This window comes from Rhinocladiella mackenziei, assembly GCF_000835555.1.
Source record: "Rhinocladiella mackenziei CBS 650.93 unplaced genomic scaffold supercont1.1, whole genome shotgun sequence".
Taxonomy (NCBI): Eukaryota; Fungi; Ascomycota; class Eurotiomycetes; order Chaetothyriales; family Herpotrichiellaceae; genus Rhinocladiella; species Rhinocladiella mackenziei.
The window spans coordinates 2,497,180-2,523,127 of NW_013550604.1; the positions used below are offsets into that span (position 1 = coordinate 2,497,180).

At 49.3% G+C, this 25,948-nt stretch overlaps 14 protein-coding genes across 14 annotated transcripts; 7 read left to right on the forward strand and 7 right to left on the reverse strand.

Moving 5' to 3' along the window:
* Nucleotides 1-405: 405 nt before the first annotated feature.
* On the reverse strand, nucleotides 406-1,865 carry Z518_00882 (uncharacterized protein; the record flags this gene model as incomplete). The annotated part of the gene is made up of 7 exons (XM_013421483.1): nucleotides 406-677; nucleotides 789-852; nucleotides 923-1,202; nucleotides 1,253-1,401; nucleotides 1,455-1,550; nucleotides 1,618-1,724; nucleotides 1,775-1,865. 7 exons carry the CDS (start codon nucleotides 1,863-1,865, stop codon nucleotides 406-408), a joined length of 1,059 nt encoding a protein of 352 aa, XP_013276937.1.
* A 689-nt stretch (nucleotides 1,866-2,554) lies between these two features.
* Nucleotides 2,555-2,935, forward strand: Z518_00883 (uncharacterized protein; the record flags this gene model as incomplete). Its single annotated transcript, XM_013421484.1, has 2 exons — nucleotides 2,555-2,608; nucleotides 2,657-2,935. 2 exons carry the CDS (start codon nucleotides 2,555-2,557, stop codon nucleotides 2,933-2,935), a joined length of 333 nt encoding a protein of 110 aa, XP_013276938.1.
* A 647-nt stretch (nucleotides 2,936-3,582) lies between these two features.
* Z518_00884 (uncharacterized protein) lies at nucleotides 3,583-5,828 on the forward strand (the record flags this gene model as incomplete). Its single annotated transcript, XM_013421485.1, has 8 exons — nucleotides 3,583-3,647; nucleotides 3,900-4,312; nucleotides 4,386-4,631; nucleotides 4,690-4,944; nucleotides 5,008-5,151; nucleotides 5,204-5,209; nucleotides 5,270-5,559; nucleotides 5,628-5,828. The coding sequence occupies 8 exons, from the start codon at nucleotides 3,583-3,585 to the stop codon at nucleotides 5,826-5,828; spliced, it is 1,620 nt and encodes a 539-aa protein (XP_013276939.1).
* A 979-nt stretch (nucleotides 5,829-6,807) lies between these two features.
* Z518_00885 (uncharacterized protein) lies at nucleotides 6,808-7,896 on the reverse strand (the record flags this gene model as incomplete). Its single annotated transcript, XM_013421486.1, has 1 exon — nucleotides 6,808-7,896. One exon carries the CDS (start codon nucleotides 7,894-7,896, stop codon nucleotides 6,808-6,810), a length of 1,089 nt encoding a protein of 362 aa, XP_013276940.1.
* A 2,076-nt stretch (nucleotides 7,897-9,972) lies between these two features.
* Z518_00886 (uncharacterized protein) lies at nucleotides 9,973-11,146 on the reverse strand (the record flags this gene model as incomplete). The annotated part of the gene is made up of 3 exons (XM_013421487.1): nucleotides 9,973-10,086; nucleotides 10,151-10,235; nucleotides 10,290-11,146. The coding sequence occupies 3 exons, from the start codon at nucleotides 11,144-11,146 to the stop codon at nucleotides 9,973-9,975; spliced, it is 1,056 nt and encodes a 351-aa protein (XP_013276941.1).
* Nucleotides 11,147-11,719: 573 nt separating this feature from the next.
* Z518_00887 (uncharacterized protein) lies at nucleotides 11,720-13,272 on the forward strand (the record flags this gene model as incomplete). The annotated part of the gene is made up of 7 exons (XM_013421488.1): nucleotides 11,720-11,951; nucleotides 12,029-12,170; nucleotides 12,227-12,460; nucleotides 12,519-12,585; nucleotides 12,639-12,777; nucleotides 12,834-12,929; nucleotides 12,980-13,272. 7 exons carry the CDS (start codon nucleotides 11,720-11,722, stop codon nucleotides 13,270-13,272), a joined length of 1,203 nt encoding a protein of 400 aa, XP_013276942.1.
* Nucleotides 13,273-13,380: 108 nt separating this feature from the next.
* On the reverse strand, nucleotides 13,381-14,973 carry Z518_00888 (uncharacterized protein; the record flags this gene model as incomplete). The annotated part of the gene is made up of 1 exon (XM_013421489.1): nucleotides 13,381-14,973. The coding sequence occupies one exon, from the start codon at nucleotides 14,971-14,973 to the stop codon at nucleotides 13,381-13,383; it is 1,593 nt and encodes a 530-aa protein (XP_013276943.1).
* A 396-nt stretch (nucleotides 14,974-15,369) lies between these two features.
* Nucleotides 15,370-16,053, forward strand: Z518_00889 (uncharacterized protein; the record flags this gene model as incomplete). The annotated part of the gene is made up of 3 exons (XM_013421490.1): nucleotides 15,370-15,375; nucleotides 15,440-15,485; nucleotides 15,539-16,053. The coding sequence occupies 3 exons, from the start codon at nucleotides 15,370-15,372 to the stop codon at nucleotides 16,051-16,053; spliced, it is 567 nt and encodes a 188-aa protein (XP_013276944.1).
* Nucleotides 16,054-16,192: 139 nt separating this feature from the next.
* On the reverse strand, nucleotides 16,193-18,003 carry Z518_00890 (uncharacterized protein; the record flags this gene model as incomplete). Its single annotated transcript, XM_013421491.1, has 2 exons — nucleotides 16,193-17,837; nucleotides 17,915-18,003. The coding sequence occupies 2 exons, from the start codon at nucleotides 18,001-18,003 to the stop codon at nucleotides 16,193-16,195; spliced, it is 1,734 nt and encodes a 577-aa protein (XP_013276945.1).
* A 1,406-nt stretch (nucleotides 18,004-19,409) lies between these two features.
* Z518_00891 (uncharacterized protein) lies at nucleotides 19,410-20,488 on the forward strand (the record flags this gene model as incomplete). The annotated part of the gene is made up of 2 exons (XM_013421492.1): nucleotides 19,410-20,313; nucleotides 20,370-20,488. The coding sequence occupies 2 exons, from the start codon at nucleotides 19,410-19,412 to the stop codon at nucleotides 20,486-20,488; spliced, it is 1,023 nt and encodes a 340-aa protein (XP_013276946.1).
* Nucleotides 20,489-21,394: 906 nt separating this feature from the next.
* On the forward strand, nucleotides 21,395-21,592 carry Z518_00892 (uncharacterized protein; the record flags this gene model as incomplete). The annotated part of the gene is made up of 1 exon (XM_013421493.1): nucleotides 21,395-21,592. The coding sequence occupies one exon, from the start codon at nucleotides 21,395-21,397 to the stop codon at nucleotides 21,590-21,592; it is 198 nt and encodes a 65-aa protein (XP_013276947.1).
* Nucleotides 21,593-21,667: 75 nt separating this feature from the next.
* Z518_00893 (uncharacterized protein) lies at nucleotides 21,668-21,961 on the forward strand (the record flags this gene model as incomplete). Its single annotated transcript, XM_013421494.1, has 1 exon — nucleotides 21,668-21,961. The coding sequence occupies one exon, from the start codon at nucleotides 21,668-21,670 to the stop codon at nucleotides 21,959-21,961; it is 294 nt and encodes a 97-aa protein (XP_013276948.1).
* Nucleotides 21,962-22,407: 446 nt separating this feature from the next.
* Nucleotides 22,408-23,599, reverse strand: Z518_00894 (uncharacterized protein; the record flags this gene model as incomplete). The annotated part of the gene is made up of 2 exons (XM_013421495.1): nucleotides 22,408-22,925; nucleotides 22,996-23,599. 2 exons carry the CDS (start codon nucleotides 23,597-23,599, stop codon nucleotides 22,408-22,410), a joined length of 1,122 nt encoding a protein of 373 aa, XP_013276949.1.
* Nucleotides 23,600-25,116: 1,517 nt separating this feature from the next.
* Nucleotides 25,117-25,846, reverse strand: Z518_00895 (uncharacterized protein; the record flags this gene model as incomplete). Its single annotated transcript, XM_013421496.1, has 2 exons — nucleotides 25,117-25,180; nucleotides 25,230-25,846. 2 exons carry the CDS (start codon nucleotides 25,844-25,846, stop codon nucleotides 25,117-25,119), a joined length of 681 nt encoding a protein of 226 aa, XP_013276950.1.
* Between the last annotated feature and the right edge of the window lie 102 nt (nucleotides 25,847-25,948).

Consider the following 25,948-nt stretch of genomic DNA (forward strand, 5'->3'; position numbering starts at 1 on the left):
GGTACGTATCGATGTCTACCTACATGCAAACTTCTCGATACTGAGTAGAGCAGCGGTTTCCTCGTCGTTGGATGGCTTCCCAGAATAAAAGACGACATCAGATCCTTTGAGCATTGAAAGTCATGGGGCAGGTCTGTGGAAGGGGCTGATTGGGTAGGAATACAACACCAAAGCTACAGAATTGGTGGCAAGAAGCTCATCAAGTTCATATCTCGTGCAGACAATCTTTTCGTATTTACAACACGATGAAAAAGGCTCAACCGCTATGAGGATGGAGAACCGAGACAGCACTTATATTATATGAAATTGATACCGTTCCTAGATCATGACTCACGCAAGTGCGTTTCTCAAATAAAACCATCACAATCTATCCTATGTCCCTGCCTGTCCCCTGGGTACTAGTATTCAACCAAAGACCAGACCTGTTTTGTCGTTGCTGATATCACAGACAAGAAACGCCTTGGAAAACATTCCCCTTGCGATGAGTCTCTTGTTGTAAGGGTCTACCGCGGCCCCGGTCAGGATACTCAACTGCGAGCCGTCATCCCAGAATAGCAATTCTGGTGCATAACCTTTGGCCTTGTCCAGTCGAACCACTGCAGATTCGCAAAGGGTACCGTAGTCAAGACCACCGGGCCCAAAGCCGCGTTTGAAAAGGGTAACCAAGTTGGGGAAAACTATTGAGCCAAGCATCAGCAAGATGACTTGCACATTAATCATTTCACAAAGGCGCCTTAAGCTGGGTAATTCACGATGGTCGGAAATTTCAGGTCTCGTCATTGACTTACCTGGCACTACAATGTCCCCATTGGTGGGAATTTCGGCCAAATTATCTGGAGTTGCTCCAAGTCTCTGTTTACGTCATGTCAGTGACAAGGAATGCCTCAATTGTTCAGACCGCCCTATTTTTTTTTTTACGTACAACTTTCCTCTCGAGCACCAGATCATTTGTTGCCGGATCAATACTGTAGATGATTGTCGTACCCTCGTATAAGTCATTGACGAGAAGGGTCTTGCCCTCTTCCGTCAAAAGGATGCCATTCCCATACTGAAGGTCATCCGAGACTTTCCAGCAAGTTGTCTTTGAGCTAGATCCGTCGCAATGAACCGCGTAAGACGCCCATCGGAAAGGCGCGTATTGATCTTCAAGTGTCCGTAACATGCCGTTGTAGTAATAATGGTCATTGGTACTGAAAAATGAACTAGACGCCAAGTGTTCAGACGCAGCATTTTCTGGATTCGAGTAACTCACAGAGGACCAGATGGAGTCACCGCATTTGGTGTTTTCAGCTGGGGGTGACTAATATCCTTAACAAACTCCAGATTGTTTGTCCCGAGCTTGTGTGAGAAGATGGTAATCGATTCACCTTTGCGGCCGTGGTTCATAGCAAACAAGTGTATCTGGGAGAGGAGTTGTTAGAGATCCATTGGTGTGGTAACGCCATACTTTGTACCTTGGATGGGTCATCTGGGAACCTCCAAATATCGATCCCGTGGAGAACTAAATCTCCATGCCAACCTTTTACTTCCAGTCTCGTGGTCTTGTTACCCTGGTTTGACAATGTGATGAGCAGTTGCCTCACGCTGTCAGCCCGTAAGCCGCAAAGCCTGCCTTACCTTAATGTCGTACTTCAAAAAGTACTCACGAAAATCCTTTCGTTTCGATGACCAATGATTGTTAATCGGTGGATAGAATTGAGATCGTCCTACCGGATCTCCGCAAGCTGTAGTCAAAAGAAGTCAGCAGTTAGTGGCTCAAAGGATGCCAACTCACCAAGAAATGCGGTGTTGGTCTCGTGATGAATTTTGACGTCTTCACAGGTTTGGCCTGCTTCGCAGTTTGTCAGCGCCCCAATTAGTAGCATTAGACAATGACGAAAACGCTAGTATTGTCGAGCTCATGCTCACCAGGATCTGTCCAGCAATACCCATTGTTGAGGCCTCCGTGACTCAGATACCGGCTTTTGCTATCCTTGCTTTGTACACGGCCACCATAACGGTCGAGAAATACGGTAGGGTTCGCTAGAAAGAGCGCAAGGATAAGTATTCCAAGTCCAGCAACGGTTGTTATTACCCAATTGGCTTTTGCACGTTGCGCCAGTGTCGAGACACCGAAAGTCGACATGACACCGACGATGAAATGGCCACGTTTGTTGCCGTAACAGCAAATGCTACCAAGAGAAGCCTGGAAACTTCATAAAATAGGGAAAGAAGATAAAAAGAAACCATTTCCTACTAAGCGCCATACTCGACGGAGCCATTTTTGGAGCATGGGGGCAAAAGTGCCATAGAACGTGAATCAGAATCGAGAAGCTACTGTTGTGGTATTGAGAAACTCCGCAAAGATTGTGGGGGATTCAGCCCTCGCTTGCGTATATAACGTACAGTATGGACTAGACTTCATCCCAGACTCCACACGAGCGGAAGAAAAGATCCTGCCACTCCACCGTGCTTCAGGGCCGGTCCAATTTCTCCCACCAGCGAGGCATGATGTTCGCACATAAAGGTTACAACCGGTGACAAATTTGGAAGTGCATCAAGTTCGAGGATCAACATGTCATCCATGGAGTTTCCCATTCCCGAAGGCCAATTCGAGCTATATGCAGACGTAGGTCTCTTTCCTTGCAGCTTAACTTCACTATTAACATAGAAACAGCTTTATGCCAAAGATGGTCGTGCGGATGACCTTGAGAGATATCTCCGAATTCTGGTTCGCTTGACAGAGTCAGAACCAGGAACGTTGGAATATGCCATAGCCCGCGACGATGAAAATCCGAATCACTTCCACGTCTTCGAACGCTATACGGGAAGAGGAACATTCGAGAAGCATATAAATGCACAGGAATTCTTGGACTTTGCCAACTCGGGTGCTCTTGCACAACCTCCGAAACCAAAATTTCTCCACGCACTGAAACCTCTATGGCAAAATGGTTGAGCTATCACGGACCTGGCATTCGGGCTGAGGCTGAGGTTGGGGAATCAGCAACTAGTAAATGCAACGCCGGTTACCGAATTCCGAGGTGGATGTGGGACCGGTTTGTTGAACAGAGACATTTCATTTTAATTTGGTTATGTCCGGAGGGGAAATCCGCATTCAGTCGCCTTTGCATGGTCAAATCATAGTACTTGCGTTCGGTATTGCTGCTTCCGAACAGAGGACACATTTTGTGTATCGCGAAGCCTTTTCTTTTCGCCCCAAGTCATAATGACGTTGCCGGCAGAAAGGAAATGAATCTGCGTCCACATGGAACGGCTAATCTGCCTGCGGGGGATTTTTCTTCTCCTTTTTTTTTTAATCTGATGCAGTTCGAAATTAGCACTATCTGCTTCTTGTTCTCTTCGAATCTGGCCGGTAAGAATGTCTCCCCAGCAACTGGAAATGGCGTTTCGAAGTAATCCCCCACGAATTCCCTCACCAGGTTAGAAGGATGGCCTCAAGCAAACCTTGACCCAAATGCAGAGACCATTCGCAGGCGGCCTTTGTCAAGGCCAGAGGAAAATCCATAAAAGAATCCCCGCATCCGCAACCCCGGATCTCATTTAACGAACTCTAGGGAGCGACAGTGTGTAATGTTTGCCGGCATGGCCTTACGCTGCTCAGACCCTGTGTACAACTCTGCAGAGCCGAAGATTATTCGTCCATACTGGTAAAACAATTAAAGTTACATTATGCGTGCTATGCCGTTTCAAGGATCAATTCTCTCCCCGTCGAGAGACCTATGCAGTTTCATCAAATGACGGCACACCGAATGATCATGGTGGGGTTTCATTGGCACTAAATACTAGTAAAAGGGATACTCGTTTTGAATATGGTGAGCTCTGTGTAATATATTGTTGATTCTCCTCTCCCAACCGAGCAACATCAAGTTCAATCAAGAATTTACTAAATACTACTGCAGTGATGATGCTCTCTGCTTCAATACTTCGACTGCTGGTGAGCAATCGCCGAGCTTTTCGGTTTCAGACACTAAAGCTACATTTCGGATTGTGATCTTTGTTGCCCTAGGCAGCGTAACTTATGGCTACTGTGCCAGCATCATAGCGACCACCCTTGGACAGCCATCCTTCATAACCTACTTTGAACTAGACAGACGATCGAATGCCAGCGATTTGATTGGAGCCACCAATGGACTCTTTCAGGTTGGCGGTCTCCTTGGGACGTTATCTTGTATGAAATCGGCCGACTGGCTGGGTTGCCGAAAAGCGCTGTTTGCAGCGAGCATTGTCACTACGATCGGGGGAGCACTGCAGGCAGGCAGCGTGCATATTGGCATGTACATCGTTGCCCGCTTGATAACAGGAATAGGTATCGGTAAGTGTGATACGTGTTGTTGTTCCCAGCACGAGACTTTTTATTTCTTTTCAGGAATCCTTACCCTGGCTAGGGGCTCTCGTCACTCTAGTACCTCTCTATCAAAGTGAGGTAGCACCGCCGAAAATTCGTAGCTTGCTGGTTGGCATACATGGAGTGATGATCTGCGTCGGTTACACTTCCGCAAGCTGGGTGGGTGTTGGCTTCTACTTTGTCCAGGCCGGCGGGGCTCAATGGCGTCTTCCTCTCGCGATCCAGGCGATTTGGCCTACTTTACTTGCTATGGGAGTCATGTTCCTACCAGAGTCACCACGATGGCGTATGTATTATTTTCCTCTTTGTGGTTGGGAGAAAATTTCGTTTATTGACTTGAGCAGTGCTTGATCGCGACTGCTTCGATGAAGCATACTTGTCCTTCAAAAGGGTACGAGCTGAGACCTCGGATAGCTTCTTAAATGACGAAGACGCCATCCGTGCCGATTTTGCTGTGCTGCACTCCCATATTTTGCATGAGAAGCAACAACGGCTATCAACCTGGGATTTGTTCAGGTTGCCAGAATATCGCCAACGGCTGGGCATCGGTTTCATAATGATGGTAGGAGCCCAGACCACTGGAACGCAGATTATCAACAGTGAGTCCGATGTGCAACGTCTTGAGATGTTATTTTCTTTTGGTGGGGCTGATGTGAGGCTAGACTATGGTCCTTTATTGTATGCAAATCTCGGCTTCGACACGGTTCGGCAGCTTATCATCCAAGCTGGCTGGATTTCCGTCTCTCCTTTTGGCAATTGGCTCAATGCTCTGACTATGGACAGAGTTGGCCGCGTGAAAATGCTAAGTACGTCAAGCTTGGTCGCCTCGCTGTTTTGAATATCTCTAACCGTCGTTAGTAATTGGTATGTCGGGATGTGTACTGGCTCTCGTCGGCGAAGTCATTACGCTCTCTCAATTCTAAGAGCACGGCGGGCGAGGCGCTGCCAGCGCCGCAGTCTTCTTTCTATTCTTACATGTAGCACTCTACGCCAGTACCATCGATGCTACCTCGTACATCTATGCTTCCGAAATATTTCCGACGCCAGTCAGAGCCAAGGGACTGTCACTATCCATATCTGGATTGTTCCTTTCGGCTTTAGCATTGCTGCAGGGTGCTCCCACGGGCTTTGCGAATATTGGATGGAAATATTACCTGGTGTGCATTGTTGCTACGTCGGCTGTCATCTTTGTGATCTGGTGGAAGTTCCCCGAGGTGAGATTTTCCAGCTTTTCACTTAATGGACTGCATGTCGCAAGAGGCTGATATTCTCAAAATCACAGACCAAGATGATGTCACTAGAAGACATTGGAGCCCTCTTCACGAACTCAGCGGAGCCGGTGGGTGAGAAAGAAAGTACCAAAGTGAGACGCAACTCTTTGAATGAGGACATGGAGAAGGACATAAAAATGCGTCGCCAGGAGGATTGTGAAAAAGGGGGAGGGGGAAGCCATTGGGAAGCTGCATGCTTGATTGGTGATTGATTATCTCCTAGACCCATATGATTCCCGCGCGGGGACCACGGAGGCAACTCGCTGTGGACTCCCAACTGCCACAATTCTATTCGATCTATTCACAACATAGACCCTTATCCTCGAAGACGTGCCACTCGTGTAATGTTGACCGAAATTAGGAGGACGTTGGAGATGACCCATTTCAGTGTACTCAGGAAGAGCCAAGGTACATAGATGGTCAAACGGTAGAAGATGGGTGCCGACTGAGCTGCTCAGTGAGCTGTGGCGGTGCGCCTTGATCAAGGCTGAGCCAGGCCTGATTTGGCGTGCATAAAGCGGCAAGGGCGAAGTCCCGAAGCGGAAGTCATGGTCAAAAGGTACCTAAACATGAGCGGCTGGCCTTCAAGGCCTTCAAGGCAAACCACAACTGGACGGACCTCGAAGAGAAATGTTACGTACCCACGGTAGCATACGGGTTAATCTAAGACAGCAGCCGTCTTGTTCGGCATTGGTCTGGCGTCGCGTATATACAAGAAACACGATATCTTAAGCGTATCCGTGGATCCAGGGGAGATCCGGACGGAACTGGCCAGGCACTCGGATCCAGAAATATTGAAAGCAGCGATGGAGAAGTGAAAAGAGGGTAGCGTGGAACTTAAAACGCTCCAGCAGGGTGCAAAGCACGATCTTGGTTGCGGCATGGGATCGGAAGCTCGCATAGAGCAGAAATCGAGAGGAAAGTGAAGTTCAAGTTGACGAATCGGTGCATTTCTTTCCGACTGTTAGATTGGAAGAGCTTCGAATTGGGTGACGGATCCGAAAAGCGCAGACAAAGTTGTGGATGGTTTGGTCAGAGCTCCATACTGAACAGAACACTAGAATGAATCAAAATTAAAAAAAAAAAAAAAAAGGTTGGCGGACGAGGCGGTGCACAGTCATGAAGCAAATCCAATATGTGAACTCAGTGCTCAGACGTGGTATCCCACAGAGGTCCATGGCGAGACTCTGCCTACTCCCCAATTTTCTCACCATTCTCCTTATCGAAGCCCAACTGCCCGATGCCCACCTGAAGATACCAAATCATCTCCTTCATCATTTTCTTCGTCTCGTCTCTATCCATGAACACCGCATTATAATTCTCCGGTTCCCTTTCCAACGCCTCTTTCTTAGCTTTCTCAAGCGTCTCAATCATGTATTCGCTCTTCCTCTTCAGGACGCGAAATCTCTCCAATGCAAATTGTCCATACAGCTCATTCAAGTAGCTGAGTTGTAGCGAATTGGTGATTTCTGTCTCGTCACGCAGCATCGGATGCGCTGCACGGTAGGGGCAGACCTGCGTGATACGCTCGCCGGTCCCGGTGGCACGCAGGGCGGCATGGCGTATATGTCGGCCTTGGATGAGGATTGCGGAGCCTAGCGTTGTGCCGCGTAGTTTTTTGACCGTGCCGTCCGGTAACTGAAGAGCGGTCTCGCCTCCGATCATCTTGGATGTGTTGCTGAGCATCATGACGCAGCTGTAGGGGAACGAGTCGGTGTGCCAGTTGTCGACAGGGACGTTGTCGTATTCGCCTTCCTTTTCCTCCCAGCCAGCGGGAACCGGAACGGGTTCGAGGCTGAGGTCCTTGAGCGCCCCGCGACCACCATAACCCAATTGCACGTTCGTATGGCCGATCTCATATGGTAGGGAGACTTCGAGGTCGATCGTGGCCAGATCGCTCATGATCTTGATGACTTCGGGAGACGTCCAGAAGGCATGTGTAAATGGTGCTTCTTCCTTGGTGAAGCCACGTAGACATGCCGGTGAGCGTGGCCACCAGTGAATGCGCCGTTTAAGAGTGTTGGGCTGTAGAAGCTCACGGCGGAGTTCAAGAACAGCGGCGTCTGTGGCCAGCTGAAATGGTTCGGTGGTGGCGAGGTCGCTTGTTCCCTTGGCGGGTATGCCCAGATCTGAGTATGTATATGATCTCTTGGGAGGAATGTAGTTGAGATGAATCTTGGGGTCGAATTGGACTTTGGATGGGCCCCGGTATTCACCTGCAGGTGTATAGGTAGGCGAGTCAGTTGTGACGGTTTCCACTGCCACCGCACTGGGGGCCATGATTTCCCAACTAAGTGATAACCACTGGACTATAGTAAATGAGAAATGGTGAGACCAGGAACCTTGAAAGTTATAAAATTAGAAAGTAAGCAAGAAAGAAGGAAAGAAGGTAGAATCAGAACACCCCACGGAACCTTTATACATCAGTTCGACTTATCCATCTTGTGCGGCTTGAGGAACCTATGTATTTGGTACCTTCATATCGGGCCCAGATCCACAATCTGTATCGTCTCTATCAGCCACAAGTTAATCTCGAGAAGCGACCAGCGGTTCGGGCGGGTATCCATCCCAAGATAGGGTCCGTGGAAGCGGGGTCGACGCAGCATCGATATCTCTGACCGAGAAAAGCTGGGGAGGCTGCTCATTTCTGGATTCTTTAATTATTTGGCTTTATCTCCCACCAATCTCCTCGGATATCACCGCTGTGAACTCAGATCGCATGAACAGAAAGGCTGGGTCCATCTCAAGCAGTAGCATGTGATGCATGATGTGGGCCCAAGAGAACGCAGAAATCCATTTCGCTGAGCCTACGGTCTCGAGCCGGCGATATGGAAAGCCGAGTGTCGGATATCTTTGAAAGTTACCATGCATGGTCGCACTTTGCAAGCAGAAACTTGTGACTCGGAAATCCCATACAGATTGCTGCCTGTGAAACGTGTTTGGCAACAACTTCTCTGCGCTATACTACTCTATCCAGAAGTTGCCTTGCTCGCCATATCGACTATTTCCGCTCAACAGCAGGCGAAAACGCAGGTAGGCAAGCAGAATTGTATGTCCGATCCAGTAGTTCATGTAATGGAAGGGTAGTTGTCCCCATTGAAACCACCACGACAATGGCGCATGTTTGATTTTCCATGTCGGAAGGCCCAGCCTCAAGATGGATCTGACCGCGATGGCCATTAATGCTGGAGCTTGAAGGTTGAGCGAAAGGAGACTAAGTGAGACCAGCACCCCTGCCATTCGCCTCGTCCCAAAATAATTGCAGGAAAACCTGTAAGATGACGAATGTGGAGCCGACCCCAAATATTGAAGATCAAGGTGAAGCCGATTATGATATCGTTTCCCTATATGTCAGGCCGAAGATTTTGGAAGGACAAACGCTTGGTAGGGATGTAAATTCGGCGTGAGAATCGTGAAGCCGCGCCGACACCGGGATGGGTGGCAAACAGGATTATGCTGCAACAAATAAGCCTTTTCTTCCAGAAGCTAGTCATACGGTGCTGTCGAACACGCCTACCGCAAAATCAGTTTCAAATGGCCCAGAAGAGCACCCAAGGCCGCAGATCCTCTCAAACATCTATCGCAGAAAAGGAACAAAACTGGTCCATAATCTGTCGGATACGCGCAACTTACCATCAAAAGAGCGTGGGACAATATTGGATGCTGCTCTGAATTGTGTTAAAGAAGAGGATGAATGTAATATTCCTTTAGTGGGGCCACTGCTAAGAATGAGGTTGATTAGGAGAGTGTACGCGGCAACGATGGCGGCGGAGAGGACACTGGAGGGTGCCTTAGAATCAACTAACCAGGTGGACAAACTAATCGATGGCAATGTCCACATAATTATTGCGTAGATTCCCGTTCCAGAAACCCATGGCGATTGATGAAATGTGACCTTCAATTACAGCACCCTAACAGATGAAGAAGAAGATCCTAAGAGAACAGAGTAACAGAAGATACATTTGCTTCAATATAGTCTGCTTTAGTGTGGTTGGCATCTATTGACACATGTCCTGGAGGGTCCAAACCGCGGTATTGTAGACCTTAGTCATTGTAGACCGTATGTTCAGACGAAGTGCTAGGGTCTATTTAGCTTTGATTCTTCGGACTCGGCAGACTAACAGATCTCAGCGGATGCATGGAACAGGAGACTGGAAATCTGCTCGATGTATACATTCGAAGAGAAGCGGTCTCGCAGTTAATGCGTTTTACTTCCAAATCTACCACCCGTTGTGGCTCCACGCCGAGCAGCTCTGTGCAAATCCACTCCACTCGTCGGATACTCTGTGGGGATGCATGAAAATTTTCTGCTTTGGAAACAAAAATAGAGCCCGACAACGTCTTGTATCTATATTCCTACACCCTAGTAGTGTCGATTCGTTCGGAAGACACATCGTTGATCGGTGTCAAAGGTTTTCCGTCTCCCAAGAAATATGCTTCAATATTTTGCATTGCGATTTCCTCAAATTTCTGGGATATTGGTTAGTGAATATGCTGGCCACTGTATTCAACGTCGAGACGAAAAAGGGAATACCTTGCTTGTTTCTAGTGTTCCGCCACCTATGTGAGGGAGCAAGGTGACTTTCCAGCTCTCAAGGAGCTTCGGATGAACAACAGGCCTGAAGAGGATTAGGAAGACCTGGTAGATTTAAGATCACAGATTCTGAACCTACTCGTCATGGAACACATCCAGTCCGGCGCTCGATATGTGACCTTCCTCCAAGGCTTGTGCCAGGGCTTCTTCATCAACACACTTTCCTCTCCCAATGTTCACAATGCGACTTCCTCTTTTCATCAATTGGAGGGCTTGCTTGTTAAGGAGACGATGCGTTTGAGGAGTATGTGGACATGCAAGCAATACACAGTCCGACACCTTGAGCAACGACTCGATATTGTCGTGATAAAGAGCACCACCGAGAGACTCTTCAACTGCGGGCCTTTTTCTGCGGTTGAAATAGTGAATCATCATCCCTAGGGCTCTCGCTCGCATGGCAGCTGCTGCGCCGATCTCGCCCAAGCCAACCACTCCAAGTACCTTGCCGCGAGGGTCGTGTGATTGACTACACATCTCCTCAACGAAGAACCAGTCGGCGGACTTCTTTTCTCTCAGCGTCAATTCGCAGAATGTTGTGTACCGGAATGTCGCCAGAATCAAGAAGAGAGCTGTATCTGCAGTGGCATCTGTTGCGCCTCCCGCCCCGTTGCAGTACCAGATACCTCTCTGTTCGAGTGCTTCAGTGTCTTCCCCATCATAGCCGTGGTTGCAGTAAGACACGATCTTGCAGGAAGCCGGCAAATGGTTGACCAATTCTTTATCCAGCGATGCGAGCATGTTCGGCGCAAGGTTTGGTCGAACAATACCATCAATCCGGGAGTATTTGCCCATCTCCGAAAACGCCGCGATGGCTTCTTCTTTGCTGTGCAGGTCGTAGAAGACAATATTGAAGTTTTCCTTGAATCGAGCCCATGCCTCGTGGGCAAACAAGATCGGCTGTCCTATGTATAGAATTGTCGGTTTCCCCGTCGCCATTATGGTTTTCGTCGCACGTGTCCTACCCTTAACCTCAGAGCAGTCTCATAGATTCATTTTGTTCAGAGGGAGTACGTTGTCCCATTTTCTTTCAGTCCCGCGGTAGAAGCATCTCGTTCCTAAACTGAAGTGACGACTTCCGTTCATGCCGGCCCCTGTGTTAGCCAGCCTTCTTGGATTCTCAGCCCCACACTAGGCGTATCGGGCGCCACTCCATTTGGAGTGCTCTTCTCCGTTGAGATGGTCCTCCAATGATCGACAAAAGAGGGCCATCCTAGGAAACTTTCAATTCCCGCCGGATACGCTGAGAAGATAGGAGGCGTCTCTTGCAGCAGGCTCAATGATGGCATTCCCCCACAGGTTCTTTGTTCATCACACACAAAAATGCGAGGTCCAGCTCTAGATATGTATGAACTCATTGAAACTCTCCCGTATCTTGCCAATGTGTGTCTGAAGTTGAACTACAATTGAGCCCTTCTGCGGGTAAAGTGGTTGAACTCACCGTCCTGGTATCCAGGTGGGAAATCTGCCAAAGAAACAATACGAGCAAAAACCTGCGGTCGGGTTATCGTCATGCTCGTATCACTATCTATTTCCGCTGCCCTATGGGCGATAGCTCTAGGCTACAACACTGTTCAACCCAAAGTCGGTGATACTGTTTCTCGTTGGAAGTCAGGATATAGCTTCACCGGAATCCAGACCTTTGCCCATCTGCCTCATATCGAATGCCTTGTCGAACAGGACAAGCTTTTTGACCTTGCTGTCATTGGTGTTCCCTTTGATACTTCGGTGGCCTATCGTCCAGGTAACCTCTTGCCATTTGAGGCTTTGTGGTCGGTCTGCTCGAAGATGTACCAAGAGTTCTGATTATTGAATATATAGGTGCAAGATTCGGCCCAAAGGCGATCCGTAGCGCAAGCCAGCGGCAAATACCTGCAAGAGGGTTCAACCATGCTCAAGGCCTGAATCCGTATCTCAACTGGGCCACCGTCCTCGATTGCGGCGACATCCCAGTGACACCTTTGTAAGTAGTGTTCGTTTCAACCGGGGTCACGATTCTTATTCTTCACCGCTCAACAGCGATAATGCAGTCGCATTCAAGCAGATGACGGAGGCGTACCGTGATCTTCTTCGTCGGCCAGCAAAAACCCAACCCCGAACCACCACTCCAAAAGCATTGGGAAAGGACGGCATCTATCATCCACGCCTCCTTACTCTGGGTGGTGACCATTCGGTGGCATTGCCGGCACTGAGAGCTCTTCAGGAGATCTACGGACCTGTTAGCGTCCTGCACTTCGATAGCCACCTTGACACGTGGGTTCCACTTCACTGGGATTGATTCTGCTGTGAATGGAATCTAATGAGATGGCAGATGGAATCCGGCATCTTTGGCTGGAGCGTGGGCCTCGGAACAGTCGGATTACAATCATGGTTCAATGGTGAGCACTCTTCAAAATAGTGGAGGTCGTTTTGCTGAGCAGAAAACGAACAGTTTTGGATTGCCCATAACGAAGGACTCATTGCTGAGGAGGGAAACATCCATGCAGGCCTGCGTACGCGGATTTTTGGGAATGGCTATGGCGACTATGAGGAAGACGCTAAGCAAAATTTCCAGTATATCGAAACCGAGGGTGCGTTCTGGCAACTTGAACTTCAAGGGATATCTAACTCCAGGCCATCTCCGTAGATCTTGATGTCGTCGGGGTGGAAGGCGTCGTCGAACGCATCAAAGAGGTCGTTGGCGACAGACTTGTATATCTTAGCATTGACATCGATGTGCTCGGTATGTGATAGAGGATTTCGGGCGTTCTGGTTTGACTAATTTGCCATCAGAGCCCGGTCTTGCACCAGGGACCGGATGTCCCGAACCTGGAGGTTGGACAACAAGAGAGCTCAAGGCAATATTGAGGAGCCTTACTTCCTTGAACATTGTTGGCGCCGACGTCGTCGAAGTTGCACCGCCGTACGACGATTCGGGCGAGTCAACAGCATGGGCCGCTGCAGATCTTGCGTACGAATTATTCGGGTTGATGGTGGGGAACCCATTGTATTCTGTTGATGGATATATCGAGAGGAAAAGTTTCGGAGGTGGAATGAAGAAGTCCTGGAAGAAAGACGAGCTTTGAAGGCTGAAAGCAGTCGGTTCCTGATCCAAGCCTCTTTGAGGGCGTTGCTAGGCGCGCTTCTCAAGCCCCTTAAAGATCGAACATCACCAAATCCGGAATCTTCTCCAGTCATGCCAGAGATATGTGCCAGTCCCACTCCTGTAATAAGGTTTCCCAATCTGTCCGGTTGGTAAGCCAAAGAGAATCCAAGAGTTCACGAACCCTGGTAACATGTTTAAACTTGGTCCAGCTCTCAATATTATCAAGACGATTTCGAATATAGTCGGCATTGCCCTTGTCATCTCCTGCGACGACACCGGTCATGAAGAGAGGAAAAAGTAATCCAATCTCGCAGTACAGGTTTGATGGGATTTGAAAACTATGATCCATGATATTTTGGACACATTTACGCATCTGGGTCACGTAGGCTTCCCTTGCAAAGCGATCAAGAAAACGATATAGGTGGATTAGTGCCGCAAATCTCAGCGCTTCAGCGTGGTGGATCAGAAGATCCAAGTCATTGCCCCCGACTGTCGTGCAGAGACCCAAAGGCTGTGAGCGCAAGAGCTGGGCAAGGTTCTCGCCCTGTTGAACAACACTGGATGGACAATCCGACGATGCGCTCGGCAATTCATTAACATCGGCGATGAAGCAGCAAATATGGCTGATGTGGCCGAGGATTTCATGTGCGACGCCCATCAGTGAGTCCACGGGGATGTGACCATCGTTGAGCCAGTACATTCCGCGATAGCGAGGCCGGCTGCTGGTGCTCAGGGCAGCCATAATATCATGATAAGCAAAATTTCGCAGGAGGAAACACCCGTCGCTTGTTCGGCGAAGCCGTTGAGGTCCTCCCAGATGGTCAATGAGATGTCCGGCACCCTGGAGATGGATGTACCAACGCTTTGTATCTCCACTGACCACCTCAGCGGTGCTACATATAAGCGCAGATGCCACCGTACTTTCTGAGACGGTGTTCCGACGGATTGATTCAGAGAGACCACGCGCTACTTCACTCTCAAACTTCAATCGTGTCAGAGGAGTGATGCATGGGACAGGGTCAGATAAAGGCAACTGGGTTGATGCATAGGCAAAGAGAGCGTAGAGGAGTGAAGAGTCGTCGATGGCCATCGGTAAGAGCACGTTGCGAAAGTCGTTGTTGCCTTCCTGGAGAATTGAACAAAGAGGCGCCAGGCGCTCGACATAGTACTTTAACAAGATTCGTTCTGGAGAGGCATTCTCAAGCGAGAAGAGCGTCATGAAGCCACTGCTGCGTTCCGTTGACGATACTGGGACAAGGCTCAGTCGCTCACGATCGTCGAGGGACTCCGCTACCGGCTTGGACTTGGGAGACGAGCCTGATGATGAGGACGAGCGCGTCCACATGTCCGTATCGTTGAGATCTTTTTCCTCTTTTTCTTTGGCCTTGCGATCCCTATTGCCCTTCTTCTCTTTCGGCTTCGCTATCACGGTTCGCAGCGGCTGGCGCTCGCAGACCAATCCCAGCCGCTCGCATGTCTTACAACGTCCGTCGGAGTCCGAGTACTGCTCATCGCACTTCTTCTTGCGAGCTTTACACGTCAAACATCCAGATCGGACGCGACCGTCTGTCGCAAAGCGACGGCGTGTAGGACGGTCATTGACAACAAGGGAGTCGGCAGTCACGTCGAATGGGGAAGGGAGAAGGCATTCATCCATCACGTCGAAGGTAGATGGGGCCATTGGTTAGTCACATGGGACCTGGCTTCGTCCGGGGCTTTTCCCTGAGGGCGGTGATGGTGATATTGGTCGTGAGAGAAGACATCACTGGCATTCAAGGACAAAGGACCTATATCAAACAATGGAGACTCGCTTGCGGATTTCCTAAGTACCTACCTTTTTCTTCTGCAGGATTTCTGGAGTTTCTTATCAGGGCTGCATTCGCATCTGCATCGATAAGAACTCAACGCAAATTAAAGCGGCATGACCGCGGCCCTTGAGCTGCCAAGCTAACTTGTGGACCCTCCCCCTAGGCATGCCGACGACAACGGAACTGACCACGGGATGGGAAGGTGAAGTTTGAATTTTCCGTATGATCCAATCTATCTGATCTTCTGTCAAGAGAGCCGACAACTCAAGATGCCAGTAAGCAAGCAGCATCCTTCAAGATCACTCTCACGCCTTTCGAACAAGTTGACTCTCTCCACAGGCATACCATTCCATCTTCCTGGGCGATCAGGGCGTCCAGACAATCGGTACGTAATACCAGAAACACCGGACCTCACCGGCACCACTGACCAAAATTAAGGGAACTTCCCTCTCCTCCCGCTGCGCACGAAAACCCGCGGCCCAGCGTACACACTCCCTCCGCTACCACCCGGTGTGCCTGCCCACGACGTAGACCCCGACTCCGAGTCGTACGACTGCCTGGACGAGATCCTTTCCCTATTCCGCGCAAACACCTTTTTCAGGAACTTCGAGATCAAAGGCCCCGCCGATCGCATGCTAATCTATGGCATCCTCTTCGTCTCCGAGTGTCTAACCAAAGTGAAACCGAACATGGACTCTCGCGCGGCCGAAAAGGCTCTCATCAACGGTGCCCTCGAGCAATTTAGCATTCCCGGAGAACCCGGGTTTCCACTCAACCAGGCCTTTGAGGCACCCCGGGACAGAAACGAGGCCGAGGTACTGAGAAGTTATCTCAGTCAGGTACGTCAGGAGTTGGCAATGAGGCTCCACGCCAGGCTGTATGAAGGGGGTGTTGGGCCGAGTAAATGGTGGTTGAGCTTTACGAAGAGAAAATTCATGGGCAAGAGCTTATAGATCAGATCATGAGGAGAGAGCGAGACGAATGATTCGTGAACAAACACAATAAGTGTATCAGACGGCAAGAAATCAAATGCGGATTGGACGACTTGATTCCGGCTTTGATGGATTTCTATTTGGCCTCTGAACGAGGCCTTCAATTTTCTTTTCCGATTTCAACCTCGGGGTTGTCATCCAGAGTTGATTGTGTCGCGATCTTCTGCTTTTTGAGCGGTGATTCTGGCGCATGGTCACCATGGTCAGGCCCCACCAAACTCTCCTTTTCTTCAGTCTTTGTCTTCTTGCCCCGAGGCGGCCTCCCTCTACCCTCAACCTTCCCTTCTGCAGGCAATACTCTCGTTCCCACAAAAATGTACCCTTCGGCGCCACCTTTCCCAGTCATCAAGGGATGAGTCCGACCGGGGAGGACTTGCCACTTCCTCACTCGTGCCGTTTGCACGATGGGCGGGAGAAGCAGAGTCGGATCGACGGGGAAGTCTTCCGAAGGAACACACCTCCGGTCCTCCGGAGTATTGATAAATGCCGTTCTTCGAGCCGGAAAGTAATAGTCGGCCAGCTGGACAAGCGGCTCGATGTTCGGCGAGTAAACCACCACCTGACTCCCACCAGCCAGTAAGGGGACGAGATGTCGCAATATTGAGATCGGGTCCGAAAAGCTTGCCACAACTAGCCCATTGAAGCCGCCAGCCCTCGTCTCATCCACGATCGATTTGATGCGTTCCCACCGCCGTCTCTTCCGATAGTAGGCGCTCCGCTTATTGGATTTTATTTTGGCCAGCTCTTCGGCCGGGATCACGGCCGGTTCCCGATAGGTGGTGTCAGATGCCGGGTCCACAAGTTGGAGCCAGGACAGGGTCTTCAGATTCGTGTATAGCGGATGTGAGGGCGTCGGGTTGTTGGCGTCGAAATTGAAATATCGGAGTAGGGCCAGGTTCGGCTGTTGGTTGGCATGTATTAAGGTGATGGAATTTGACTTGGCGCTCATGGCCGAAAGACGATACTGTTGGCGCTTTGGTTTGTGAGGGAATACGGCTTGAGGTTGATCCGCTTCTCCGTCGACCTCTTCATCTTCATGTTCCGCTGAATCTCCTTCAAGATTTGTTTGATGGAGAATGCCCATTCTTTCCGCCATCGCCGAGACTATCAGTCCACCAGTGTCATCCACAACCAGATAGCGTGATGATGGGCCCATTTCGGACAGTAGAGGAGAGTCCTGCCCGGCAGCGTGGACATTGGCCCAACAGCCGACCAGAGCTATTATCTCATTCCGCAATTCCAGGGTCTTTGCCAAATCTCGATCGGCTAGGATCCAATCCGTCAACGCTGGCACGTCGAAAGGCAGGACCGTAAATCGTTTCATGTGCTTTTTCTGCTTGCGTAGTGTGTATTTGGCGAGGGAGAAGGCCGTCTTTTGGTCGAGAGCAGTGTGGGACTGCATGATCTTCTGGATGAGTTCTCTACCGCTGCCCATGTCATCTTGTTTTAACGCTTCAATCTCGAGCATGGTGAGCTTCTGAATCGTGGGATCATCATGGGTGTTGACGTTGGATTTGGGCGTGGGCGAGGCTCCCGAATCATCACCATCCGCCCGGGGTGTAGAGGCCTCCTCGCTGTCAGCTTGCTCGACTAGAGCGGCTGCATGTAGTTCAGCAGCAGAGACAATTCTCAGCTCCTTGCCATCTTGCACATCGGATCGATCAAGGATTTCAAAAGTCAAGTGGTATGGACGACCGATGATTTGGTTGGTGCGGAAGGATCCATATTTTCCCAGGTTGATCACACTTGTGACAGAGTCAGCGACAGCTCACAACGCCGTTGGCTGATATCTGTTATCTCACAGATTCGTGTTGTAACCTACGTATTGGGCAATATTTGTTCGACTTTGATGTTGTCGGAAGGCAGTTGAATGGCGACATATTGAAACGGTCGGATGACTGAGAAGGCCATTGTTTTCGTCGAATGATAGCTACAATGGCATCAAAGTCAGGATTTCAGTCATGTTGTTCGTGAAAGGAACAGATGTTCCCGTCTCAAGTCGAAATTTTTCTGGTCTAGAGAGGAAAAAATATGGGACGTAAAAAAACTACGGCTTGGAAATAGATGCTTCACCTTACAGAATCTACTGTTGCGCAAGAGTCCATTCATTGACAGGGCTGAGATTTTCCTGATGAACGGCTGTCTACTCTTAAGATGTGACGTCAGAAAGAAACAGCCGAGCAGCCTGCTTCATTGGTCGGGAGTCCAGGATCGTGTTCATTTGCCACGGAGCGTCATGGCTCATGTAACTGTGACTCTGTTTGCCTGTAAGAGCAAGGGCAAGAAAAGATTTATGTCAGTTTTGTCAAATTCTCACTTGAAATACCAATTGATACGGCGACTTCGGTTCTCATAGAATCCAGATTGCAATATTTCACTACATCAGTCTCTATCGATCCAAACATCGGTCAATATGTAGGATATCGCTAAAGGCGCAAGCCACCTATTTGCCTCGATCGTGGAGGTCATTAAAGGAATCTTCACCAGTACCTTCAATGTCTTTGAAGGTGCTCTCAACAAGGTCATTGGTCTCCTGAAGAACGTATTCAACTTGGTCGAAGGAGTGCTTGGATTCATCATTGGTTACGTTGTTCAACTGTCCGTAGAAATTATTTTGATCCTGACAGACTTATAACAGGAAACATCTTCATCCTCGGAACCCTGTGCGCCGTCTACCTCGAGTACGTTCTGTACCAAGAGCGTCAGGGTAAGCGACCAGCACCCATTTCAAAAGCGGCATCTGGAAAGACCAAACAAAGAGTATGAAGAAACAAGTCTTTTCGGGTAGAAATCGTGAACAAGAAAGGAAAATGCATGGAGATCCAGGTTCCAGACAGTGTCAGTACACTCGTCAAATGAAAACGGGAAGGCAAAGGAAGAGCGATTTCGGCATATTGCGAATGGCTTTGGGTGAGAGTCGGCGGGAAATACGAATAGGGCATAAATTCCATTGAGGGCAATAGTAATCCCAGAATCGACATTTGGTCAAGAAAATATTTCGGAGTCCCTGATGTATCAGACAGAACGCTTGCCTCGGCCGCGCCAAGCGCGAATTGCCGAGGTCCAAGTTTGACTTCGATTTTCGCGGGCTTCACACCAGATAGTGTATGTAGATTCATACCCGTTCATCTCCTCGTTCTTGGAAATTCTCCTTCTATTCTCCATCTTCATTCTACCTTCTGACGCATGTGTCAATCCTTGCGACATATAGGAGCGGGCACCTATTAATCTATTTGTTCTTCCTTGTTCTTTTCTCCCACATCTACCTCCCCCGCCCTGCGCTCGAAGCCTTCCATCTACGCATTCTATTCTCTATCATGTCGCAAACCAAAGATATCGCTCCCTCCCCTACCGAGGATGACTGGGATAAACAATCCTCCGAATCCTCCACTCCCACACCCGCAACCTCCGCCGCTCAACAAAGCGACAATATCGCCCATGCGTTGGCTGGAGCAGGCGGGGGTCTCCTTGCCATGACCCTCACATATCCTCTGATCACCCTCTCCACACGCGCCCAAGTCGAGTCCAAACGAGCTGACACATCCACTCTCGCTGCCGTGAGGCACATCATCAACCGTGAAGGTTTAGGTGGGCTCTACGCTGGTCTCGACAGCGCGCTCTTCGGCATCTCCATTACCAACTTCATATATTACTATTGGTACGAATGGACCAGAGCATTCTTTGAAAAGGCAGCCATGCAAGCTGGACGTGCCAGCAAAAAGCTCACAACTGTTGAGAGTATGATAGCCGGCGCAATCGCGGGTTCAGCCACAGTTTTGCTCACGAATCCAATCTGGGTGGTCAACACAAGAATGACCGCGCGCAAGAATGAGGACGGCGAGGGCGAATTGCCGGGTGGTGAGAAAAAGCGAGTTAAGAAGCCTGGCACCATTGGAACATTCTTGAGGCTTCTCAAAGACGAAGGTCCTGCATCCCTTTTCGCCGGAGTCCTACCGGCTCTGGTGTTGGTTGTCAACCCAATCTTGCAATACACCATCTATGAACAATTGAAGAACATTTTGGAGAAGAGAAGAAAGGTTGGCCCCCGCGATGCATTCTATTTGGGGGCCATTGGAAAATTGCTCGCCACAACCATCACATACCCATATATCACGGTCAAGTCGCGAGCACATGTCGCTACCAAAGATGCTCCAGTGGAAGGAATGTGGAAGAGCTTGAATAAGATTGTGAAGGAAGAGGGTTGGAGTGGACTTTACAAGGGTGGGTGACGATCTTAACTCCCTTGATTGTTCAACTCACTAAAGATTGGGTTCTAGGAATCGGTCCCAAAGTTAGCCAAAGTGTTTTGACCGCTGCTTTCTTGTTCGCTTTCAAAGATGTCTTGTATGACATGACTGTCGCAATGCGCAGGAGAGCAAGGGTTATCAAGGCCTAGATTTGGTGACCAATGCCTCACGAGTGAATTCGTCACGAGCCACTAGAGAATATACGAGGAGGTCAAGCCTGGAAATTTGATACGGGTCTTTGTTCCCACAATCTCCTTGCCGGTGATGGGATTGAAGGGGAGGGGGAAGAATACATGCTAAATCGCCCCAATAGTGTGGGCATCGTGTGCATGACCAGGTGAGGTTGAGTGTCAAACGGAGATGGCACAAATCTAACTTGGGTCCCAAACCAGACCGTGCTACGTTGCCATCACATAGAATTGTTGTGTACGATCTAGAACAAGGAGATAGACTTCATTTCGGAAAAGGGACCACTCCAGAGAGGAATGTGTTGAAGTCATCATTTGAATCTTCAGGACAACCACATAAAGCGAATAGGGATGGAACCAGGCTTTAAACACTCAGCGGACACCCAGCGTCCTGAGGTTGATCGTAATCGTACATGAGGCATGCTGTTGTTCGCATGTTCGACTATGGTAATATCCTAGACTGCGATTCAGCTAAATGAAGGCGCTCATGAATCGTTCCAAAAATGGGATAGCAAAGCTGTATTCTCGATCAGCCTTGCCCTACGCGCAGGTCAAAGACAGGGGCCCCACCATGTTTTGAATTATTGGATCGAGATCCCCTTGTTCGTTTCCAAGCCCAATCTCCTTGCTGTGATGGAGAACACCAGGACAATCGCCACGGTCTTCTCCCTCACTATACTGGGTGCCATATCTCTCGAGGGTGAAGCAGCTCGCCAGATGAGTTGGCGTGTGAATAAATACTGTAGGGCCATCCGCGAACGCGAACTGTCCAATTCGGCTTCTTTGCAACCCTACCATCATTATTCGACACCATTCGATATACACTGGACACACTACACGCCTAGGGCGTCACTATCTACGCTCGCTATGGCGACGGCAATGCATATCTACACCACGAGCATTTCCGGCCCGGTTGAGCCAAACTTAACGCTTGCCAAAGCCGCTATGCTGGTCCATCCACCCGACCGTGTACCGTTCTCACACACTCTTTTAGCGAGAATTTCAGAGTTCCCACACGAAACCACGCGCATGGTTCTAGAACAAGTCTTCACTACCACTAAGTGAGACTATCTGGACTGCGAAGTAATCGTGTCCCACGCCGGTGGTACCATACCGAACCTCATCGGACCCGTCGGCTTCATGGAACTCATGCTTGCCGGATTGGTACGTGAGAGCTACGCTGAAATTGAATCCGAAATTTGCAACGTTTACTTCGACATTTCTCCCTCTTGTCATGAGGGTTTCTTGAGTTCTCTGCTCAGCGTGGCACCCCTTGATCATATCCTCTTCGGCAAGGACTTGCCCTATGCACCCAAGACGGGAGTCCTGTATGGCCGGGAAGAGTACGCGGAGGGGAACCTCAGCCAGAAAACATGGGATATTGTGAATCACAACAATGCGAAGATACTGCCTATGTTCAGGGACGCGCCGTAAGTGGTAGCGACGATACAGCTTACGAGTACCTGAGCGAGGAAGAGGAGCGACAAGGTACACTTTATATGGTTACAACCTACTTCCTACCTAGTCATTCCCCCAACAATCGACGCATGACGAGCGGCGTGTACGAAAATACTAAGGAGAATGGCACCGCCACATGCACAGGGTATACGCTGTACAATCGTACGCATTATACCTGCCAGGCTGGTACCACTCAAGCATTTCAATTGCGCTTAGCGCATTTATACTCACCGAATCCCACAATTTCACAGCCTTATCCTTCAGTCAGGTAGGCAGTAAATTTCTTACGACTCTCGTTGCTGTCGTTACCGTGGTGAGAGAAAAGCAGAAGTTACTGGATTCACCATATATGAACGGGGAGGGACGTGTTTCAACCAGACGCAACACAAGAACAGTAGCGTCAATAGTCCTACTGCCCTCCTCTACTCATACAGCTTGTCAATGAACTCAGCCCATTTTAGCGACTGCTGGAAATTCAAGTACTTGTCCGTCTCGCCTTTGGCAAAGGCACTGTACAGCCTCGCCACATTGTCAGCCGGTGGTTGAAAACCCAAGCCGGGATCGTTCTCATCAAACACTTTATCCAACTCAATGTCTTCCACCTCTTCGGTATCAAAGTGATACACCTGGAATTTGACACCTTTCTCTGTCGACAGATTCCCTCCCATGGAACTAATACGAATCTCCCCCTTCATGGCATATATTCGCCAATCTAATGATGGGGTGTTTTTGAACGGCGGTCCACCACGAAGCTGGAAGTCGAACGGAATGTCTCCCTCTAGCTCTCCATGGACAAACACATGATCAGGACTAGTGATGGGATGAGCCGGGTCAATAACCTTCATATTGCTGTCGAGGAGGGCGAAGGTAGTTCGCTTGTTCTTCACGACGGAATGGAATGCTTTGATCTCTCCCAACCCGGATGTCAGAGTATCAAGTACTGTGAATTGACCTTCGTTAGCAAGAATCCCGGACCCGACTCCTCTGTACAGAATAAGATTCTGACTGACAATGAATGGCCGAAATTGTGAGAATATTTCCACCCACTTCTTTCTTCGCCAAGTAGGCAACGTCTTGGGGCAAGGCGAGGCCAAGGTGTGTCTGAACGGTCACCGATGTGCTGAGAATCTGTCCAATTTGTCCCGGCCCATCACCTATCTTGTTCTTGATGGCCTGGATATACGGCCCGTTTCTGCCTTGCAGACCCACCATGGTTTTGACGTGCCTCTCCGAGGCTAGATTGGCAAGCTCCTTCATTTGCTCCATGTTGGACGCCAGAGGCCATTCGCAAAAGACCATTTTTCCAGAGAGTAGTGCTGGTTTGCAGAGCGTGTAATGTTGAGCCACATTGACTGAACACACCACGAGATCGACATCGGGGTCATTGGCCAACGATTCCGGATCTCCATAAGCATGGACCTTGGCGGGATCGAGTCCATGACGCTCGATTACCTTTTTTGCCGATTCCATTGAAGAATTGCACAGAGCAGTGATGGTGTATTCAGATGACTTGGTCAGATATGGGAGATGAGCATTGGTGGCCCACTGGCCTGACATGGTCTTTGCGGAGCTGGAATTGAGGCCAATAAAGCCTACTCGAATTAGTTTCGCCATTCTGAAAAACAACAGACAATTGAAATATAAGACTGATCGTCCGATTCAAAGATGTAAGCGTTGGAAATAATGAAAGAGACGAAATAGGAAGTATAAGAGGAAGACCTGATCTCACGTCCTGAATTCGGCCGAATCACGGACAAGACGCCTGAACACATAAAGCATTAATACAGAAACGGCTACAATATTTGGTCAGCTATCGGCGATAATTGAAGTGACACTGCATACTGCATAATCTATATCCGATCTGCTTACTACTATCCATATGCAATGTGTTGATGGATAGATTCGCATGTGATTATATGCAGCCTCGGTATACACCCCCTCGGCGCCTCACGTGGCCTTTTTCATGGACTTGGTCCTTGATTTTGGTCCTCTAAACCCACGTAAGACATGAGGACAGTGCATAAGACACGGAAATGTTCTGTGTCGTCCGCCGGTGTGGTAACGGGCATTATAAATGTCTGCGCCTACGATTCTTGAAGCATGTTTGTATATCGGCAGAGCGGGCTAATATGGCCATCACGAAGACTTTCGAGTTGTAAACATAATCTGGGCAGAAATGAAGGCAGAAGTCCATTATTGTGTATGCATTACCAATTAGAACACTTGGCAAAGACAACACATTCAGTACAGTATGCCCTCGCTAGTCCACGCTCTGATGTATTAGATAATCGTTGCTTTCCCAACCCATTTCTCCTGCTTCACCTCCAACAACACACATTTGGCCAGTTGCCCCCCTCTCCAGATTCCATCCATCATTTCCATCGCCTTTGAATGCTCCCTTGGCTGGAGCAGCAGGCCCACTTCTCAAATTTGGAAGACGGAACAAAGCCCACTCCAGCTGATCTGCTGGTTGCGAGACAATGAAGGTGCAGGGGTTGACGAGGTCGCGGTAGGCATGGGGACATGCAGCCGTATCAGGTTAATGATAATATACCATTTGATAGGCCTTTTGTCGTCTGGGGCGGTATATGATGCAGTGGAGAGAAACATGCCTTGTGCAAATTTATGCTCGATCATCATTGGGATGAAGAGCTTGTATCCAGCAGAAACGTTCTAGTCATGATGTCGTTTGGATGATTCGCTGACGAATGGAGAGACAGGATCTCCCTGACTCATACTTTCCTGCTTAGAATGATCGGACCGATGAAGAAAATGCGGATGGTGGATCCACAGGGGACTGCTTTCTTCAGGCCTTCCTTATCGTCTAGTCGACCTTGAATCACTCTCAGAGGAATTCATGGAGATATCTGCCGGTAGCTTCGAAGGATTGGGGATACAGAGAGTTAGCTTGTGGCCTTCTCCGAAGAGCATCACTGCAGAAATCTAAACTTGGAAGAGTCGATAGTTTCTGGCTGCAAGACGGCTCTCTTCACTGGAGAACGTGGGATCAGTCGGTAATCGAGTGATTCCCACAATTTCTCAGAGATATGGGATATTCCTAACAGGTTCCCACACCGCTGTGTTCCCCATGGTGATCCTTGATAAGCCACGCAGCATGCCACGAACGGCAATCACAATATCCCCGCTGAAGGCGGAAGATACTTGCTATTGAGGCTACGTATGTCGTCATCAATTCTTGTCAAAGATTAGCCAGAGCAATACTATCAATGGCATAGTAACTTACTGTCTCCTGATATCGACAGCTTCTGGAGTGATAAGGAGGTCCATAAGATTGAACTTAACGCTATACAACTGAAGTCGATCGTCCCATTCCTCGGAGGGTTCTGATGGGGGAAAATATTTCCGGTATTCTCGAAAGTAGGGCCAGCTCAAGCTTCCTGTCTTTCGGCGCCAGCCACCAAGGTCGTACTCATTGTGGGCGTAGAAGGGAGATGGGCTGAACAGAATGGGCTCGCCAGTTTCCAGATTGACTCCCATCGTGCTGGCCGATAGGTTACCATGGACCAGACACGGTTTCAGGGTTCGACCGTTCGATTGAAGCGGACCAAGGAGATGGGGAACGGTATGGTCAATCAATCTCCTGAAATCAGCTTGACAATGGTCATCCCATGGCCCGTGCAACTTTGTCACAGTGTCAAAGAGGTGGGATAGCATTCTGGCGAAGAAACGGGACCAATCAGAGTCCCATTCGACCAGTTGAGAGAATGGACCATGATAGCTGAGAATCGGAAACCCAAATGCACCCTCTTTGGGTGAGATGCTGTGTCGATGTACCGCGGCGATCTTTACGCAAAGATCAGTCGGCGTTGGAAGAGTATGGTCAATCGGTACGAAATCCATAACGAGAGCATAGCATATAAGGTCATCCATCTCTTTCTCTCTCTCTCTCTCTCTCCTGCTCTCTCTCTCTCCTGCTCTCTCTCTCTCCTGCTCTCTCTCTCT